Below are 22010 nucleotides of genomic sequence, written 5' to 3'. Positions count from 1 at the left end.
ACTACAAAGTCACAGTCATCAAGACAGTATGGTACTGGCACAAAGACAGAAATATAGATCAATGGAACAGAGTAGAAAGCCCAGAGATAAATCTACGTACCTACGGACACCTTATCTTCGACAAAGGAGGCAAGGATATACAATGGAAAAAAGACAACCTCTTTAACAAGTGATGCTGGGAAAACTGGTCAACCACTTGTAAAAGAATGAAACTAGAACACTCTCTAACACCATACACAAAAATAAACTCAAAATGGATTAAAGATCTAAATGTAAGACCAGAAACTATAAAACTCCTAGAGGAAAACATTGGCAAAACACTCTCTGACATAAATCACAGAAGGATCCTCTATGACCCACCTCCCAGAATATTGGAAATAAAAGCAAAAATAAACAAATGGAACCTAATTAAACTTAAAAGCTTTTGCACAACAAAGGAAACTATAAGCAAGGTGAAAAGACAGCTCTCAGAATGGGAGAAAATAATAGCAAACAAAGCAACAGACAAAGGATTAATCTCAAAAATATACAAGCAACTCCTGCAGCTCAATTCCAGAAAAATAAATGACCCAATCAAAAAATGGGCTAAAGAACTAAACAGACATTTCTCCAAAGAAGACATACAGATGGCTAACAAACACATGAAAAGATGCTCAATATCACTCATTATCAGAGAAATGCAAATCAAAACCACAACGAGGTACCATTACATGCCAGTCAGGATGGCTGCTATCCAAAAGTCTACAAGCAATAAATGCTGAAGAGGGTGTGGAGAAAAGGGAACCCTCTTACACTGTTGGTGGGAATGCAAACTAGTACAGCCGCTATGGAGAACAGTGTGGAGATTCCTTAAAAAACTGGAAATAGAACTGCCATATGACCCAGCAATCCCACTCCTGGGCATACATACCGAGGAAACTAGATCTGAAAGAGACACGTGCACCCCAATGTTCATCGCAGCACTGCTTATAATAGCCAGGACATGGAAGCAACCTAGATGCCCACCAGCAGATGAATGGATAAGGAAGCTATGGTACATATACACCATGGAATATTACTCAGCCATTAAAAAGAATTCATTTGAATCAGTTCTAATGAGATGGATGAAACTGGAGCCCACTATCCAGAGTGAAGTAAGCCAGAAAGATAAACACCAATACAGTATACTAACGCATATATATGGAACTTAAAAAGATGGTAACAATAACCCTATATGCAAAACAGAAAAAGAGACACAGATGTACAGAACAGACTTTTGGACTCTGTGGGAGAAGGCGAGGGTGGGATGTTCTGAGAGAATAGCATTGAAACAAGTATACAATCAAGGGTGAAACAGATCACCAGCCCAGGTTGGATGCATGAGACAAGTGCTCAGGGCTGGTGCACTGGGAAGACCCAGAGGGATGGGATGGGGAGGGAGGTGGGAGGGGGGATCGGGATGGGGAACACATATAAATCCATGGCTGATTCATGTTAATGTATGGCAAAAATCACTACAATATTATAAAGTAATTAGCCTCCAACTAATAAAAATAAATGAAAAAAATTAAAAAAAAAACCACCTGAAAAGATGGAAACATCACTAAATAATAGAGAAATGCAAATGTAAACTGTGGTGAGGTATCACATCACACCAGGAGGAATGGCCCTTGTCTAACACTCTCCAATCAACAAGTGCTGAAGGGGGTGTAGAGACAAAGGGAATCCTTCTCCATTGATGCTTGGGATGTAATTTGGTAATAGCCACTGTGAAGGACACTCTGAAGGTTTCTTCAGCCATGAAAATGAGAATGAACTTAGAATACTCCCTGACACTATACTCAAAAATAAACGCCAAATAGTATATCTAAAAGTAAGGACTGCTGCTGCTGCTAAGTCGCTTCAGTCATGTCCGACTCTGTGCAACCCCATAGACGGCAGCCCACCAGGCTCCTCCGTCCCTGGGATTCTCCAGGCAAGAATACTGGAGTGGGTTGCCATTTCCTTCTCCAATGCATGAAAGTGAAAAGTGAAAGGGAAGTCGCTCAGTTGTGTCCAACTCTTAGCAACCCCATGGACTGCAGCCTACCAGGCTCCTCCATCCATGGGATTTTCCAGGCAAGAGTACTGGAATGGGGTGCCACTGCCTTCTCCGAAAAGTAAGGACAGACACTATAAAATTCTTGAGGAAAATATAAACAGGATATGATTTGACATATATTACAACAAATTCCTTGTGCATCCATATCTTAGAATAATGAAAAATAAACTACAAACCAGAAAAAGGGATTAAATTTAAAAGCATTTGAATACCAAAGGAAATAAAAAATGAAACACTCAGCATAGGAAAAAATATTTGCAAATGGATATACCCACAAGGAATTCATCTCCAAAATATACACACAGCCCCTGCCACTCAATATCAAAAATACATACACCATGAGAAAAAATGAGACGAACTTTGAATGAAAACAGAGAGTTCAAATGACAGGATGAAAACAGAATAAACAACAAAAGCTGCTGACTCGATTCCATTAAGGCCATAGTGACCCGGGCTGCTGTCACGTCCCTGAAGCCTGGGCAGGCTTGTTTCCCAAGGATGGACTGCCATGGGGCTGACAGAGCTGGGGAGGGTGTGCCAGCCATTGAGCCCTGCCCCATGGACCTGTGAGCCTGCTCCCCTCTGCCCGGGCCCACAACCTCCAGATCCAGGAGGTCCTCCTGCAGTAAAACTACGGCTACTGCACCCAAAGGATGTGGAGCCTCTGGGCTGAAAGAGCTTTGAAAAACCCCGTGGGTGCCATGTCTCCTGGTGGTGGGGTCCCCACCTTCAGCCTCCTTCCTTAGGGTCCTCCCATCTACGGATGAAAGCACTCTCCCCAGAGTGGTGTTGCAGGAAAGGGGATGTGTCCACAGGACAGGGGTAAGGAAGGAAGAAGGAATGGGACACAAGCTTTAAGTGCTTCTTCTGGCACTTTCCACCCTGACAATCCAGGAACAGGCCTTTCCCCAAGGCTCTCGTTCCCTCAGTAACCAGAGTTGGGCATAAAGACATGCTGCCACCTTGTGGCCATTTCCCATAACAACAACTTTGAAACCATTGCTCATGGGGACTTAATATCCCCAAGGCCGGCAGAGCTGTAAGTAAAGAACACCTGCCCTCAAGAAATGTCCTAAGGGAGATCATCGGAAAAATATTCAAACCAGGGAAAACATTTTGAATATTCATTCAAGAAGCTAACTTGAATAAGTAAGTTTAACTCACACTGTTTAAAAAAAAACACACATGAAAATATGTCAACATCATTAAATATGAGAGAAATGCAAATCAAAACTTCAATAAGGTATCACCTCACATTGATGATAATGGCCACAGGCAGAAATTCTACAAACAATAAATGCTGGAGCGAGTATAGAGCACAGGGAACCCTCCTACACTGATGCTGGGAATGGAAATTGGGAGCAGCCACTGTGGAGGACACGGGGCAGGTTCCTTAGCATGAAAATGAGAATGAAATTAGACTAGTCCCTGAAACCATACACAAACTTAACTGCAAATAGATTAAAGATCTAAATAAAAGGACAGATTTTATGAAACTACTGAAGAAAAAAACAGAACATACTTTGACATAAAATGCAGCATTTGTGATCCACCTCTTAGAATCACGAAAAATAAAACAAAAATAAACAAATGGTACCTAACAAACATTAAAAGCAATTGCACAGAAAGGGAAATCACAAGTGAAAAAAAAAAAGACAACCCTCAGAATGAAAAAAATTCTTGCAAATGAAGATACTCACAGGGAATTTATCTCCAACACATACAAACAATTTGTACAGCACAATATCAGAAAACAAACAATTCAATAAAAAAATCAGACAAAGATCTACATGCACATTTCTCCAAAGAAGGCATAGATATGGCTATAAAGCACATAAAAATGTGCTCAATCTCATGAGTTCTTCAGTTCAGTCGTGTCTGACTCTTTGCAACCCCATGGACTGAAGCATGCCAGCTTCCCTGTCTATCACAAACTCCCAGAGCTTACTCAGACTCATGTCCATTGAGTTGGTAATGCCATCCAACCATCTCATCCTCTGTCATCCCCTTTTCCTCCCGCCTTCAATCTTTCCCAGCATCAGGGTCTTTTCCAAGGAGTCAGTTCTTTGCATCAGGTGGCCAAAGTATTGGAGTTTCAGCTTCAGCGTCAGTCCTTTCAATGAATATTCAGGACTGATTTCCTTGAGAATTGACTGGTTGGATCTCCTTCCAGTCGAAGGGACTCTCAAGAGTCTTCTCTAGTACCACGAGTTCTTAGAGAAATGCAAATCAAATATACAATGAGGTATCACCTCACATCAATATAAATTCAGTTCAGTCGCTCAAGTCGTGTCCAACTCTTCACAACCTGATGTACCACAGCACGCCAGGCCTCCCTGTCCATCACCAACTCCCAGAGTCTACTCAAACTCATCTCCATTGAGTCAGTGATGCCATCCAACCATCTCATCCTCTGTCATCCCCTTCTCCTCCTGCCCTCAATCTCTCCCAGCATCAGGGTCTTTTCCAAGGAGTCAGCTCTTTGCATCAGGTGGCCAAAGTATAGGAGTTTCAGCTTCAGCATCAGTCCTTCAAATGAACACCCAGGACTGATCTCCTTTAGGATGGACTGGTTGGATCTCCTTGCAGTTCAAGGGACTCTCAAGAGTCTTCTCCAAGACCACAGCTCAAAAGCATCAATTCTTCTGTGCTCACCTTTCTTTATAGTCCAACTCTCACATCCATGCATGACTACTGGAAAAACCATAGCTTTAACTAGACAAACCTTTGTTGGCAAAGTAATGTCTCTGCTTTATAGTATGCTGTCTAGGTTGGTCATAACTTTCCTTCCAAGGAGGAAGTGTCTTTTAATTTCACGGCTGCAGTCACCATCTGTAGTGATTTTGGAGCCCCAAAAAATAAAGTCTGACACTGTTTCCCCATCTATTTGCCATGAAGTGATGGGACCAGATGCCATGATCTTAGTTTTCTGAATGTTGAGTTTTAAGCCAAATTTTTCACCCCCCTCTTTCACTTTCATCAAGAAGCTCTTTAGTTCTTCATTGTCTGCCATAAGGGTAGTGTCATCTATATATCTGAGGTTATTGATCTTTCTCTCAGCAATCTTGATTCCAGCTTGTGCTTCCTCCAGCCCAGCATTTCTCATGATGTTCTCTGCATATAAGTTAAATAAGCAGGGTGACAATATACAGCCTTGACGTACTCCTTTTCCTATTTGGAACCAGTCTGTTGTTCCATGTCCAGTTCTAACTATTGGTTCCTGACCTGCATACAGGTTTCTCAAAAGGCAGGTCAGGTGGTCTGGTATTCCCATCTCTTTCAGAATTTTCCACAGTTTATTGTGATCCACACAGTCAAAGGTTTTGGCATAGTCAATAAAACAGAAATAGATTTTTTCTGGAACTCTTTTGCTTTTTCGATGATCCAGCAGATGTTGGCATTTTGATCTCTGGTTCCTCTGCCTTTTCTAAAACCAGCTTGAACATCTGAAGTTCACGGTTCACATATTGCTAAAGCCTGGCTTGCAGAATTTTGGGCATTACTTTACTAGTGTGTGAGATGAGCGCAATTGTGCAGTAGTTTGAGCATTCTTGGCATTACCTTTCACCCACAAGGGAGAACATTATGGAGGTTCTTAGAAAACTAAAAATAGAAGTACCAAGTGATCCAGCAATACCATACCTAGGTGTAGATCCAGAGAAAACCAAAATATGAAAAGACACCTGCACCCCAAAGGTCATGGCAGCCCTAGGTCCAATAGCAAAGACACAGAAGCAACTTAAGTGTACAAAGACAGATGAATGGATACAGAAGATGGGGTACATGTACACAATGCAATATTGCTCAGAAATAAAAAAGGATGAAACAATGACATTTCCACTTACAGGGAAGAAAGCAGAGGTGATTACACTAAGTGAAGAAAGTGAGACAGGGAGACAAGCATCACTTCTGGTGGAATCTAAAATGGACACAAATGAACTTCATTTCAAAAGAGAAACATGTTCACAGACTTAGAAAAGAAACTTGATGTTTACCAAAAAGAAATGTCAGGGGGCAGGGAGTAATTAGAGGGTTCAGATCGATATATACACATTAAAACAGCTGCTGTTTTGTTTAGTCACTCAACTGTGTCCAACTCTTTGCACCCCATGGACTGTAGCCTGCCAGGCTCCTCTGTCCATGGGATTTCCCAGGGAAGAAGACTGGAGTGGGTTGCCGTTTCCTTCTCTAGGGGATCTTCCCAACCCAGGGATCGAAACTGTGTCTCCTCAAGTCTCTTGCATTGCAGGTGGATTCCTTACCGCTGATCCAACAGGGAAGCCATAAAACACGTGCTGAAGGGCTCTTAATAGTCAAAGGTCCAACAGGACTTTAAATGACACCTGCACTCAAGAAATGTCCTGAGGTAAATCATCACAAAAGAATTCCAAACAGGGTCAAGTTTCTAGAAGCCAGTTTCAAGAGGTAAACTGTACTCACAAGGTGTAAAATAATAAAAGCACATGGAAAGTTACTCCACATCAATAATTATTAAATCAATGCCAATCAAAACTTCAATAAGGTATTGCCTTACATTAGTCACAATGGCCATCATTGAAAAGATCTACAAAGAATAAATACTGTAGAGAATGTACAGAAAAAGGAATCCTACAATCTTGGTAGGAATGTAAATTAAATGGTGAAGCCACTATGGAAAACAGCATGGACGTTCCTTGAAACACTAAACAGAGAGGTATCATATGATCCTGAAATCCCATTCCTGGACTCAGGTCCAGAAAAAAAAAATCATCATTCAAAATGACACATGCACCTTGCTTTTCAGGGCAACACTATTTACAATAGCCAAGACATAGAATCCACCAAAATGTCCAGTGACAGAAATGTGAAGGCTACAAGGTACATCTATACACTGGAATACTACTCAGTCATAAAACAAAATGAAATAATGATATTGGCAGCAGCATGGATGAGCCAAGAAATTATAATTCTATGTGAGGTAAGTAGAGAGAAAATATGTGATATGTACAGGTGGAATCTATAAATTCATACCAGTGAACTAATGTACCAAACAGACTCACAGCCTGAGAAAACCGAATCCAATTATCAAAAGAAGAGAGGGATAAATTAATAGTTTGGGATGAAAATACATGCACTAATATATATCAAGTTGATAATATATCAAGTTTTCTGAATAGAACAGGAAACTGCACTGGAAAAATTGTAATATGAGGAAAAAAGCAGAAAAAGAATAGATACACATCTAGGTATAACTGAATCAAGTTCATATACACCTAAACAAACAAAACAACAGAAATCAACTATGCTTCAATAAAAAATGACAGTTAAATGACAAATTAAATTATCTGAACTCAGTGTAGGGGACACCAGGCAGTCGTGACCCCTACGATTAGACAAGGGATCTGCTATGATATTAATATGACACCACCAAAGGTTTTCACTCAGCAAAACATAGAGCAGCAACCCACCCAAAGGTGCCTGACCTCATGTGAATGAGACAAGGTGAAGAGAAGAAAAAGGACCACAGGTTAATCAGGGCAACAATCCCTCAATTCAGATGTTGGGAATCTCCGAGGGGACAAAACACGCTTCAGGTAAAGAGCAGACATGGGGTCTCCAGGTACAGGATCCTGACCCATGTGGATGGGGTGAGACCCACACAATCCCCAGACCCTGTACCTGGGGTCGCATGACCCTTGGTTAGGGCACCATGTCTCTGCTGGTTGGGCCCTTAAAGTGAAACGAGTGAGTTTCTGTAAACTTCTGTGATGGTAGACAGCAGTGTAGGGTCAGTCTTCTCTCCCCACAATTTTCCCAGAGAAGTCCTCCTCTTCTCCCTTTGGTTCTGTGTGGTTGTAACTGTTTTTAGAGCTGTCATGATAATGTTGAACACACTACCTTGGTTCTTGCAGGCTCGGTCCTTTCTTGTTCCACTGAGGTGTTGACAAAACACACACCAGGCGCAGGCCTAGGAGATGAGGCGCAGGTCTGGTCTCTGCTGAGGAGGGGCGGTCGACTGGAAGGAGATCACAGTAGCAACTTCACTTGTTGCCCATTGGCTTTTCACCTGGTCCGTGTGCCCTGCAATCAATTCACCAGGTGAACCTGCCTCCCTTCCCGCCATGTTCGTGCTGGTGAATTGGAGTAATTACCAGGTAGACACCTGAGGAACCTCCAGGAGCCCCAGGGAGGGTGAACCTCGCGGGGGTAAAGAAGAAAACAGGCAACATGCCTATATAAAGTGAATACCATAAAGCATTAATTCCCAAACACAAGTGAAGCTCTCACGTATTCTTCCCTTTTTCTTAGCTTTGTACGTATGGTCTCCCCACACATGTGATCCTGACCCATGGAGATGGGGTGAAACTCACGCAGTCCCCAAACTACCCACCTGGGGTCACATGTCCCCGCAGTCAGGACACCATGGCTGTGGTCAGTGGGCCCCCTATGTGTAAACAAGCCTGGTCCCTGGGGCCTCCGAGACCCTAGAAAGAAGTGTAGGGACCTTCTCCTCTCCCCACAATTGTCCCTGAGAAGTCAGGCCCTTCCTGTTTTCACTTTGGTTCTGTGTAATTTTTGCTGGTTTGAAAGCTATTGCTAGAGTTGAACACACTACCTCGGTTCTGGCAGGCTCTGTCTTTCTTGTCACGCCGAGGTGTTGAGAAAATAGTAGAGCTGGGCTAAAAGACGAGGGGCAGCTCTGTTCTCTTTGGAGGAGAGAGTCAACTGGAAGGAGACCACAGCAGCAACCTCACCTGCTGCCCATTGACTTTTTGCCCAATCCCTGTGCCCTGGAATCAATTCACCAGGTGAACCTGCCTCCCTATTAAACCTAAATGTGCTGGAACATTGGAATAATTACTAGTTAGCCCACATGAGGAGTCTCAAGGAGCCCCAGGGAAGGTGAACCTGGCAGGGAGAAAGACTACGAACCCTACCACAACACTGACCCCTGGGAAGAACATGAAACCCCACTCAGAGAACAGCACGATTACCCAGAGAAGCCCACCTCAGCTCCAGACTCCTGAGCCCTGACATTCAGATGCAGGCATGGAGTTTTCCAGGACAGAGGCCATGCCGGGTCTCTACCCAGGTCTCCATGTCCTAGTGCACAGAGTACAAGATCAGTTTAAATGTTCTCATTGCAGAAAGCACACGGTCTTGTCTAAACATCAGTGTGGACAAGACTTGGAGAGGTCTAAATCTACCATGTAGACAGAACTTGGTCAGGTTCAAACTTAGGGCTGGCCTCCCAGGAGGCTCAGGTCACACACATGCAGGGTCTCTCATCGTTGGATGGGGGCTCACCTTCCTATGGGAGCAAGAATGTAGATTTCTTGAAAAAGAAATCATCACTGGGCTCCACACTTCACACACATCAGGAAACTGAAAGAATCTGTGTCATTAAACATTTCAACAGGCAAAACGTTACCAATTTCTGTGGCCACATGATGGTCAGGTCCAGGGGAGATCCAGAACTTCTCAGAGTGCAGCCCAGTGTCCTGTGAATACAGACAGGAAGTGGCCTGAATCCAGCACCCCAGGCTTTCAGCAGGAGGTGCTGCTGCTGCTAAGTAGCTTCAGTCGTGTCTGACTCTGTGTGACCCCACAGATGGCAGCCCACCAGCCTCCTCCGTCCCTGGGATTCTCCAGGCAACAATACTGGAGTGGGTTGCCATTTCCTTCTCCAATGCATGCACGCATGCTAAGTCGCTTCAGTCATGTCCGACTCTGTACAACCCCGCGGACAGCAACCCGTCAGGTTCCTCCATCCACGGGATTCTCTAGGCAAGAATACTGGAGTGGGTTGCCATTTCCTTCTCTGAGAAGGAGGTGATCACACTGGAAATATCTTGGAAAAATACATTCTTTATCAGTATAAAAACATATTGTTGAAATTGCAAGCATATTGACTATTATTTGCAAACCTAAAATATTCTTAAAATCTTGATCTTTGTGCACCCTGATCTTTGAGGTTTCTATTGTTCCTTTTGGTTCAGATTTTCTAGGTAGAAGCAAGCCATCATTTCAAACTATTCTTGCTTACAAGTTTGGGTAGATACTTTTACTGGATGGATTGAGGCTTTCCCCTGTCGTAGTGAATAAAGATTTTAATATCCCCAGGTTTGGGCTGCCACGGAGCCTTCAGAGTGACAATGGCTCCGCCTTTAAAGCTGCTGTAACTCAGGGGGTGTCTAAAGCTCGAGGAATAGAGTATCACTTACACTGTTCCTGGAGACCCCAATCCTCAGGAAAGGTTGAAAAAGCTAATGACATTATCAAAAGACATCTGTGCAAGTTAACTCAAGAGATGCAGGACAATTGGATTAAAGTCCTACCCATAGCTTTAATGAGGGCTCGAACTGCCACAAAAAAGGAGGGACTGTCCCCCTTTGAATGTATTTATGGAAGGCCTTTCTCACACACCGACATTGTTATAGACCCTGAAGCCTTGGAATTAACTAATTATGTAACTCAGCTCTCAGATTTTCAACAGGCATTAATAGAACTCCGGGAGATGACTCTTGACCCAGCCTCTGAGTCAAGCAAGCCTCTATTTGAGCCAGGAACCAAGGTCCTCATAAAAACACTGGGGTCTGGGGGCCCATCCCTCAAGCCCCTCTGGGAAGGCCCTTACCAGGTTATTCTTTCTTCTCCCACAGCTGTCAAAGTACCAGGAATTGATTCGTGGGTACATCACACTCGAGTTAAGAGGTTGCACCCTGACCAGAACTAAGTGACGTCATTTTATGTCTTTACTTTCTATGCTCTGACTTTGTACACTTCAGATGGGCCTGATAATCTATGTGAGTCTACTTCTGCTTACTCCAAAGATCCTGAGTCTGCCATTTGATCCTCAAGACAATGCCTTCCTGTCCTGGGCTCACTCCTACGCTGCATTCCACAATCGGTCTAACTGCTGGGTCTGTGGAGCACTCCCTTCTTCATCAGTGGAAAGCTTCCCATGGGAGACAGCTCCACTTCAAGGAAAGGACTTTCTCCAAGTCTGCAAATACCTTCAACAATTGCATGTGATGCCTCTTCTTAAACTGATGACATCTAACAACCCTAAAATGGACTGGTGAACACTTTGTACTTTATGGACATAACATGACTTTTAATTTTGATTATACATTGTCTTGGTTTAATGACTATTTTGCTACACATAAGACAAATAGGTCTAGATCTGATAGTTTTTTATCTGATGCTTATCAAATATGGGATGAGGTTATATGGCTAACTCCTGAAAAAGGACATCTAATATCTACTGCCCCTATGTGCTGGGAACAAACCAAGCCATCCCCAAAAGTAAACCAACAACTTAATTATAGTGATTGGAAACACTTGGGACTTTTGCCTCAGGAAATATGCAATGTAATCAATCATTCCTGTGTTTTCCAACCCCAATTCAGGTCCTCCCTTTGTCTGGCCAGGCACTGATTGGGACTGGATATCTCAGTCACGCTGGCTTGCTCCAAACGGGACTTACTGGATATGTGGCTCTTACCTATGGGCTTGGCTTCCCCCTGGTTGGATAGGGAGATGCACCCCAGGTCTAGCCTTTACTCACGGCTTTATATTTTCAGAGCTTCCAGAGAAGCCTGCTAATTTACCCCACCTTAAAACTCGGTGGGCAAGGTCTGTATTTCACTGGTATGATTATTTGGCTGCAGTGTTTGTTCCCTCTTTGGGAACTACAGATGTTATGCTACGAGTGGATGCTTTGACTAATTTTACTCAACAGGCATTACAAGATTCTCAAAAAGCTATTTCAGATCTTAATGATGAACAAGCACAAATTAGAAAGGTGGTTTTACAAAATAGATTAGCTTTAGATATTCTGACAGCCGCGCAAGGAGGAACTTGTGCCATTATTCATACCCAATGCTGTACTTATATACCTGATATGAGCACTAAAGTTACTCATTTTACTAAACACATGACCAAGATGATTGGGGCTATGGATACTCCTGAAGCCTCAATTGCCTCACCCTGGCAGACGTTAACTAGTTCCCCAGGGTGGAAGACTATCTTAATTACAATAATTCTGATTGTTCTATTTTTGCTGTTTGCTCCCTGTAACTGTGTAATTGGATTTGTTCCTAGTCGCATGAAGTCTTTTAAGTTACAAATGGTTGTCCAAGCTCCTATGAGTGCCACAGCCTCCTCCAACTATTATTACATGGGGCCCCTGGATCAGAGACATCAATATGAGGGTTAGGAGAATATGTTGCCATAACAATTTAGGGACCATGCCCCTAAACAGCAGGAAGTAGTTATGGAATGAAAATGACGCCCCTTTCCCTTGGCAACATAATTCTCCTAAAAGAAAAGGGGGGAATGAGAGAGTCAGTTCCTAGGCAGGTTGATAAGAAGTCTAGGGGTCCCCATGGAGAGAGGGGTTTGGAATTCTCAAGGAGGAAGAAAGGACAAACGTTTCCCCCCCCCTCTACATTCCTTAGGATTATATAACAACACTGTATCCTGCTTGAGGACAGTCTCTGAGAAAACCTTCTGGCTAATTCTGTTATCTCAAAATATAAATCATGGGAGTAGGTCTGGTGAGGTCTTTACAACCTCTAGACATTCTTTTGATTCACTGTAATAACTAATTTGAGAGTATATAATTCCAGTGCTAAGACTAGCAAGGGGGTACTCTTTCTACCCCCTTCTGATGTCTATGTCAGAAGCTTTCTCTATCTCCTTTATACTTTAATAAAACTTTGTTACACAAAAGCTCTGAGCGATCCAGCCTCGTCTCTGGCCCCGGATTGAATTCTTCTCCGGAGGCCGAGAATGCCGGCGTCTTTGTGTGATTCAGCAACAACCTTTCACTTATGGCAGACAGTGAAGAAGAACTAAACAGCCTCTTGATGAAAGTGAAAGAGGAGAGTGAAAATGTTGGCTTAAAGCTCAACATTCAGAAAACTAAGATCATGGCATCCGGTCCCATCACTTCATGGCAAATAGATGGGGAAACAGTGGAAACAGTATCAGACTTTATTTTTCTGGGCTCCAAAATCACTGCAGATGGTTATTGCAGCCATGAAATTAAAAGACGCTTACTCCTTGGAAGGAAAGTTATAACCAACCTAGACAGCATATTAAAAAGCAGAGACATTACTTTGCCAACAAAGTTCCGTCTAGTCAAGGCTATGGTTTTTCCAGTGGTCATGTATGGATGTGACAGTTGGACTATAAAGAAAGCTGAGCACAGAATTGATGCTTTTGAACTGTGGTGTTGGAGAAGACTCTTAAAAGGAGATCCAACCAGTCCATCCAAAAGGAGATCAGTCCTGGGGGTTCATTGGAAGTACTGATGTTGAAGCTGAAACTCCAATACTTTGGCCACCTGATGCGAAGAGCTGACTCATTGGAAAAGACCCTGATGCTGGGAAAGATTGAGGGCAGGAGGAGAAGGGGATGACAGAGGATGAGATGGTTGGATGGCATCACCGATCAACATGGGTTTGGGTGGACTTCAGGAGTTGGTGATGGACAGGGAGGCCTGGCATGCTGCGGTTCATGGGGTCGCAAAGAGTCAGACACGACTGAGCGACTGAACTGAACTAATGTAAACCCAGAAATCTGTATCTGTAATAGATAATCCACTAGGATTATCTCCTTCCTTCTTTCCACCTATGCACTGAAATCTGTATCTCTTACATACCCGCAGAAATCTGTATCTGTATTAGCTAATCCATGAGGATTATCTCTTGCCTTCCTTCCATTTACATATACACAGAAATACTTATATCTAACATATAAATAAATACCTGTCACTATAATAGATAATCCACAAGGAATATCTCCTTCCTTCATTCCTTGCACATATAAAAACATTTGTATCTCTAATAGTTCCTCCACAGGGACCTGATGTTCACCACAAAGAATTTTACCTTGTTCAATAATCTCTATGGCAAAAGAATAAATAAAAAGTACAAATATGCTGTATGATAAAGTCATAACTGAATCAGTCTGTTGTATACTTGTTGCAGTGAAAGGAGGAATGAGTTTTTCTCTTTCCCTTTCCTGAGAACAAAGAAGATAAAGATAACAGTGAGCAGGCCTGAACATTCCTACTTTTTTTTACTTTTAACTGCTCCTAACTCTGCATCTCAGTAGCTAAGTTTGCTTTTCTGCAGCCTAACTCTGCAGGAGCTACAATTCACATTTTTCTTTAGACTCTATGCTAAATACACCCCCTATCTGTTTACAACACCCTTGCCCTTTTGTTACACGTCAGAAAGAAGGCCACAGAGCCACTGAACGGCCAGACTCAATGACTGAGTTACTGACTCCAGCCTGTGACTGTCTTCAAAATTGTTAAATGAAAATATCTCCTGCCATATTAATGAACAAGAAATGTCACCACCATCAGTGATTTCTGGCCTCCAAATGTGAATGAGGACTCCCCAAATTGTGATCCAGGGGATGCTGCCACCTCCCCATGGTGATTACTGAAGAGCTGGGGGAATCCAAGAAGCAAGGTGAACAAGGAAATAGGGCTGGCCTCAGATAGCTGAGGTGCATATGAAACGAATGAATTCAGTGAGCCCAGAGGCTTGCATCTTCCCATACACAGAATGTTAAATTCCTTAACTTGATACCTGATCTTTGATGTGCAGACTGCCTGCTCCCTGTGTTGCAAACTTTGTATATAGCCTGACTTACCCTCTGCCTCCTTGGAGCAGTTTTCTCAGAGCTACTGAGATGCTCTCCCCCAGGTTTGAAGTCCTAAACATTCCCACCAAATAAAATAACTCTCTATTCTCAGGTTGTGACTATATTTCATAGTTGACAAAACAATGCACGAGGAAGAAATCAAGATCCTGCCACCTTTGTTCCTCACCTTATATACGCCCCTAGACTCCTCGTGGAGCAGGGGCACAGTTCTTGAGGCTTAAGACTACTGTGTTCCGCTCTTTGCCAGATGAGAATTAAAGCCACCTTTCTATTTCCTGCAAACTCCGTATTTTTCATTCGGCTTCAGTGGGCAGAGAGGCCAAAGCTTTTGGCCAGCAACACACTGAGGACAAGCACAAAACTGCAGATGGACTAGACTTCAGCGCAGCGTCGGCATGAGATTAAAGAAAAGAAACTAATGTCTAGTGTATTCCCTCTGACCTGCTGGACTTGGGATGCTATTTGACATGGGAACGTGATTAGGCTTGAATCCCAGGGCTGGACTGGGGTGGGGTCGAGACAGCCAGGCAGGGTCCCCTTCATTGAGATCTGTCTCAATCCTGTACTCTCTGTTTTTTTCTGGCTGGGACCAGAATCCCTAGTGCACCCAAACGATGGTGGCCTGACTGTGGGCTCGAGGGCAAGGGTAAAGTCACCGAGAATCCAGGGCCTTGGCGCTGGAGTCCCCAGCTAAAGCCTTCTTCCTGAGAGTGCAGCCCCCTAGGCACCTCAGCAGGGAGCGGTGCCCCAGATAGGCATGAAGGTAGAGAGGAGGAGAAGCTTCAGTGGGAAAGAAGTGGTGAGATACAAGCCTTTGAGTGTTTGCTCAGGCACATTCCACTCTAATTCAGAGCCCAGGAAGCCGACTTTCCTTAAGGCTCTAGTTACAGGTGGAACCAGTTGGTGAAGAAGTGCCGCCACCTTGTGGACATTTCCTGTAAGAACAACTTGCCCACCAGTGCTGACTGGCACCTTCAATTCAAAAGGCCTGTGGGGCAGTTAATGACAGCTGCCCTCGGGAAAGTCCTGTGGCAGGTATTAGAGATAAATTCCAAACACAGCCGGCTTTCATGAAACCAATTTCAAAGGTCAATTTTCCTCATACCCTTTAAGGAAATAAAAAAAAAGAGAGAAATAACCCAAACGGCCACAGGACAAGATGCTCAGCATCCTGAATTATCATAGGAATGATGCCGATCAAAACAATAACAAGAAATCAAATCCCATTTGACAGAATGGCCATCCTAACAATCTGCAAACATTACATGGAGGAGAGAGCCAGGAGATAATGGAGTCCCCCTTTAAGTTCCCTGTGAACAGACATTGGCAACAGCCCCTTGAAGGGATAGCCGGCACATGGCAGAACAAAACAGTCAAGAGAGGTAAAGCTAGGATTCTAATACCCACACCTGGGCCTACATTACAAAACACCATCATTCAAAATGACACAACCACCCCAAACTTCGCTGGAGTTGAACTTCCAATTGCCAAGACAAACCCAAGAAAAGGTCTACTTGGCAGATAAAATCTTAAAGAAATGTGGTACCTATATACAAGGAGCTATTACTCAGATTTCAAATATCGCCACTGAAATTATGAAATGATGCCAATGGTTCCCACAAGGATGGACCTTGGAGGAAAATACACTAAGTGAAGTCAGCAACAGAGGAAGAAAATAGCAGATGATGTCCTTTGAGGGCAAAATTGAAAAAAAAGAGATACAGAGGAAGTAATTTACAACATAAAAAGAGACTCTAAGATCAAACACAAACAATTTCAAAGGAAACTGCCAGGTACATATTAGGAGGTTGCTACTACCTTATACACAGAAATCTGTATCTGTAATAGGTAATCCAGAAGGATTATATTCTTCCACATATACAAAAAATCTGTATCTCTAATAGATATTCCACAAGGACCTGGTTTTCAGCACAGAGAATTCTACTCTGTTCAATAGCTTCTATGGCAAAAGAATTGATCAAAAGAACAGATATGCTGTGTGTATATATATATATGTCATAACTGAATCAGCTGACTGTACACTGAGAATCACAAAACTGCAAATTGACTACAATATAGCATTGGTGTGAGATTAAAGAAAATAAAAAGAAAGAAAAGTAATGCCTATTATATCCCCTCTGACCTCGCTGACTTGCACTGCTATCCCATCCCTGGACTCTGAGTAGACTAGAGTTCCAGGACTGCACTGGGGTGGGGTCAAGACAGCCCAGCAGGGTGCCCTTCATAGCGACTCCTCATAAACCTGTACTGTCTGGTTTTCCCTGGCACCCCAACGATGGTGGCTTGACCCTCTGGGCTCAAGGACCAGGGTAAAGTCACCAAGTATTCAGGGCCCTGGCACTGGGTCCCCAACTGAAGCCTCCTTCTGAGGGTGCAGCCTCCTAGGCACCTCAGCAGGGAGCGGTGCCCCAGGTAGGCATGAGTCTGGAGGGGAGGGGCAAAGCTTCAGGGGGAAGAAGTAGTGAGACTCAAGCATTTGGATGTTTTCTCAGGCACCATCCACTCTAATTCACAGCCAGGAAGTCGACTTTCCCTAAGACTCTGGGTGTAAGCGGAACCAGAGTTGGGCATGAAGAAGTGCTGCCCCCTTGTGGACATTTCTTGGAACTATACTTGCCCACCAGTGTTTGCTGGTGACAGCTGCCCTCAGGAAAGGTCATGCAGTGGGTATTGCAGAAATCAATTCCTAACACAACTGACTTCAAGAAGCCAATTGTAACAGGTAAATTTTCCTCAGAAAAAAAGACCCAATCAGCCCAAGGACATGATACTCTGCATCCCTACTTATTACAGGAAGATGCCAATCAAAACAAGAAGTCAATTCCCATCGGATAGAATGGCCATCCTGACTATCAGCAAACAATAAATATGAGAGAGACCCTGGAGATGAGCGAACCCTCCTTCATATTCCATGGGAATGGACATTGACAACAGCCCCTAGAAATGACAGCCTCCACAGGCCAGAAAGAAAATTTCAATAGAGCTAAGCCTAAAATTTCAATACCCATGCCTGGGCCTGTATTATGAAAAACCATCATTCAAAATGACCCATGCACCCCAGCGTTCACTGCAGTGCTATTTACAATAACCAAGACACAGATCCAAGAACATGTCCCTCAACAGATTAAATCTTAAAGGAATGTGGTACATATATATACACATATACAATGGGCTTTACTCTGACATGAAAAACCGCCACTTAAATTATGAAATTCTGCCAATATTCCCCAGAAGGATGGACTTTGGAGGATCATACACTAAGTGAAGTCAGCAACAGAGGAAGAAACTAGCAGAAGATGTCCCTTTAGGCAAAATTTAAAAAAGAAATAAAGGGAAGTAATTTACAACACAAAAAGAGAGTCTGAGAATTGAAACACAAAGAATTCCAAAGGGGAAAAAGAAAAAAAGAAAACCCAGGGATGAATTAGGAGCTCAAGAAGATAATGGCAACTTACTCCAGTATTCCTGTTAGGAGAATTCCATGGGCAGAAAAGCCTGGTGGGCTACAGTCCACGGGTTCACAAAGAATCAGACACAACTGAGCGACTAACACTTAACACTAACATATACCCAAAAAGCTGTATCTGTAATATATAGTCCACAAGGATTATCTCCTTTCTTCATTCTTCCACATTTACACAGAAGTCTGTATATCTAAGAGATACTGCACAGACACCCAATGTTCAGCACAGGGAATTCAATTCAGTCACTCAGTCATGTTTGACTCTGTGACCCCGTGGACTGCAGCACCCCAGACCTCCCTGTCCATCACTAACTCCTGGAGCTTGTTCAAAGTCATGTCCACTGAGTCAGTGATGCCATCCAACCATCTTGTTCTCTGTTGTTCCCTTCTCCTCCTGCCTTCAATCTCTCCCAGCATCAGGGTCTTTTCAAATGAGTCAGTTCTTTGCATCAGGTGGCCAATGTATTGGAGTTTCAGCTTCAGCATCAGTCCTTCAAATGAATATTCAGGACTGATTTCTGCCGGGGTCCAGCCCCAGCAGGATCCAGGGGAACCCTCAGGATGAACGGCGTCAGTGAATGAGAGAGAGAGTGAGACAAAGCTCGGGGCTAAGTCTGAAGTTTATTTTTGCACAGCTCCTTTATACCCTTAGCAACATCTTTTGGGGGAAGTGCATATTGCTTACACACAGGGCATCTCAAAACATCACAGCAACTTGACCTTCAACAGAAACTGGATGTCACCCACATACTTTTTCATTCACAAGAGTCTTTCTTATCATTTGGCCTTCAGGCCTGCTAACATTTTATGGCTTGCACCTGGTATGACTTAAGCAACTTCAGTAGCCGACCCTGTTTTTCTTATAATTAATCTATTTTCTTTCTAATAAGCGTCATCTCTATGGGAACTAGATAGGATTACATTTTTTACAGAACAGAAATGTGAAGGACTACAAAAACAGCAGATATGGCACAAAACAGGCTCTTAGTCTAAAAGTTAACCACCTGCAAGAAGTCGCCAGCTAATCTCTATCTAAAGTATTTTCTGTTAGGCACATTTGTGGGTATCATATTTGTGGAGCTTTTCTCACCCCGCGGAGGGACCTATGCTTAATAGTTTTTGTTAGCATACTGTGCTTAGGATGTTTCGAACAATCATGAGCATTTCTTGCAATAAGAGCACATATTTATCAAACAAGCCAGAATGCCAGCAAAAGGGTTTGAATTGAAGCATTTCCTTCATCTCTGGCCCCTTCATAGGGTACCAGCGTCCAGAAGATTTATTAATTAGGGTTTTAAGTTGGTCCTCATTCAGTGAAAGAGGAGCAGGAGAGCTCTCGGTGGGCAACACAAGAATCTGTAACAGGGCAAACAAGAACAACAGCAGAAAAAGGGGGGAGGATACACGGTGGGGTAGAGGCCGAGGCCAACCTGGAGGGTCCCTTATCCTAGATGGCCTTGCCTGTCAGGTTTTTCCCTCGTGAGCTCGTCATGGATGGGGTCCCCGACGGCCTTGCCTGCCCAGTATTTTCTTCATGACCTCGTCACGGGCAGGACCCCCCATAACGGCTCCAGGCAGATTTCCACTAGGATTGATTGACTAGTTTGATCTCCCTGCAGCCCAAGGGACACTCAAGAGTCTTCTCCAGCACCACAGTTCAAAAGCATCAACTCTTCGGCGTTCAGCCTTTTTTATGGCATCCTTTACGGTTCAGCACAGGGAACTTTATTTGAAAGTCTGCAATAACCTCTAGGGCAAAACAACCCAGAAAAGAACAGTATGTTTATACATGCTAAGTCGCTTCAGTCATGTCTGACTCTTTGCAACCCCATGGACTGTAGCCCACCAGGCTCCTCTGTCCATGGGATTTTCCAAGCAAGAATACTGGAGTGGATTGCCAACCTTCTCCAGCGGATCTTCCTAGAGGATGTTAATATATGTCATTTTGAATCAGGCGGCTGTATACTGTAATACTGATGACAAGCACCAAATGGCAGATCAACCATATTCCCGTATAGCATCGCCGTTAGATTAAAGAAAATCAAAGCCTAGTTAATCTCCTCCCACCTCCCTGACGGGCTGCTATCCCACCCCTGGAGTCTGAGCAGCCTTGGATCCTGTGACTGGCCTGGAGTGGGACTGAACAGCTGGGCATGGTGTCCTTCATTGAGTTCCCTCTTTAACCCATACTGTCTGGTTTGCTCTGGCTGCGCCCAGACATCCTAGCTCAACCAAAGGATGGTTGCCCGACCCTCTGGCCTTGAGCTTGAAAAGTAACCTAGTCCCCAAATCAATCCTCTTTCCAGACAGTGCCGCCTCCTAGGCACCTCAGCAGGGTTCTGTGGGCAAGGCAGGGATGAGTGGAGAAGTGAAGAGTGAAGCTTTTGGAGGAAGAAGTAGTGGGACACAAGCCCTTGGGTGTTGACTCAGGCACATTCCACTCCAATTCACAGCCCAGGAAGCAGGCATTCACTAAGGCTCTGGTTTCTCAAGAAACCAGAGTTGAGCATGAAGCTACAAGTTAACCAGCAGTGCTTACTCATACCTCCAATTCACAAGGTCTGTGGGGCTGTTAATGAAAGCTACCCTCAGGAAAGGATCTGGGGCTGGTACTGCAGAAATAAATTCCAAACACAAACAGTTTTCAAGAAGCCAATTGCAAAAGGTAAATTTTCCTGATATCTTTAAAGAAAAGAAAGGGAAACAGACAAGCAAAAAACTCCCACCCTGCAACAGGATAAGATGCTCAAGACTCCTAATCATTACAGGAGGATGCAGATCAAAATGACAATGAAAATTCAAATCCCACCACTCAGAATGGCCATTCTCATGTCACAAAAAATAATGCTGGAGTCAGGAGGAGAGAGAACCCCCCTACACAGTAAAAGGGAATGGACATCGACAACAGCCACTAGAAAGGACAGCCTCCTCAAGACAGGGAAAAAAAACCTTTCTAGACAGCTAAGCCTCGGATCTGACATTCCCACATGTGGGCCTGTATCCTGAGAAAAACCTTCATTCCAAAACACACATATACCCCAATGTTCACTGCAGCACTACTTACAGTAGCCAAAACACAGATCCAGGAAAATGTCTACTGACACATTAAAGCTTAAAGAAGAGGTGGTACACATAGACAATGGACCATTACTCAGCCTTGAAAAACTGCCACTGAAATTATGAAATTATTCCATTGGTCACCACAAGGATGGACCTTGGAGGATCATAACTAATTAGAGTCAGGCAGACAGAGTAAGAAAATAGCATATGCTGTGAATTCCAGGCAAAATTAAAAGGAGAAATAGAGGAACATAAAAAGACTCTGAGAATTCAAACACAGAGGGTTCCAAAAAAGTTGAAAGAGCAAGGATGAATTAGGAGGACGGGACTAACATATACACAGCAATCAGTATCTAAAGTAGATAATCCAAAAGGATTCCCTCCTTTCTTCTTTCTTTGCCCCTTCCTCCCACAAATGGGTTTCCCTGGTGGCTCAAACAGTGAAGAATCTGCCTGCAATGCAGGGGACCTGGGTTCAATCCCTGGGTCAGGAAGATACCCAGAGAAGGAAATGTCTACCTACTCCAGTATTCTTGCCTGGAGAATTCCATGGACAGAGGAGCCTTGGTGAGCTACAGTCCACGGAGTGGCAGAGAGTCAGACATGACTGAGTGACTAATACTCTCACCTTTTTTTTAACTTTCCTCCCACAAATACAGAAATCTCGGAATCTCTGAAAAATACACAGAAATATATATCACTAACATGTACACAGAAATC

At 43.6% G+C, this 22010-nt stretch overlaps 1 protein-coding gene across 1 annotated transcript in view; it reads right to left on the bottom strand.

The window, feature by feature from the left end:
- Positions 1 to 22010, bottom strand: part of LOC122706321 — a 92269-nt gene that overhangs the window by 49198 nt on the left and 21061 nt on the right. Inside the window, exons 4-7 of the mRNA XM_043921466.1 lie at positions 9492 to 9561; positions 9069 to 9163; positions 8212 to 8291; positions 7958 to 8075 (exon numbers count right to left, since the gene is read on the bottom strand). Coding sequence (XP_043777401.1) covers positions 7958 to 8075; positions 8212 to 8291; positions 9069 to 9163; positions 9492 to 9561 — 363 coding nt within the window. The remainder of the gene's footprint in view (positions 1 to 7957; positions 8076 to 8211; positions 8292 to 9068; positions 9164 to 9491; positions 9562 to 22010) is intronic.

The sequence above is a fragment of the Cervus elaphus genome, chromosome 13 (assembly GCF_910594005.1).
Source record: "Cervus elaphus chromosome 13, mCerEla1.1, whole genome shotgun sequence".
In the NCBI taxonomy this organism is placed as follows: Eukaryota; Metazoa; Chordata; class Mammalia; order Artiodactyla; family Cervidae; genus Cervus; species Cervus elaphus.
This window is presented reverse-complemented; position numbering and strand designations above follow the sequence as displayed.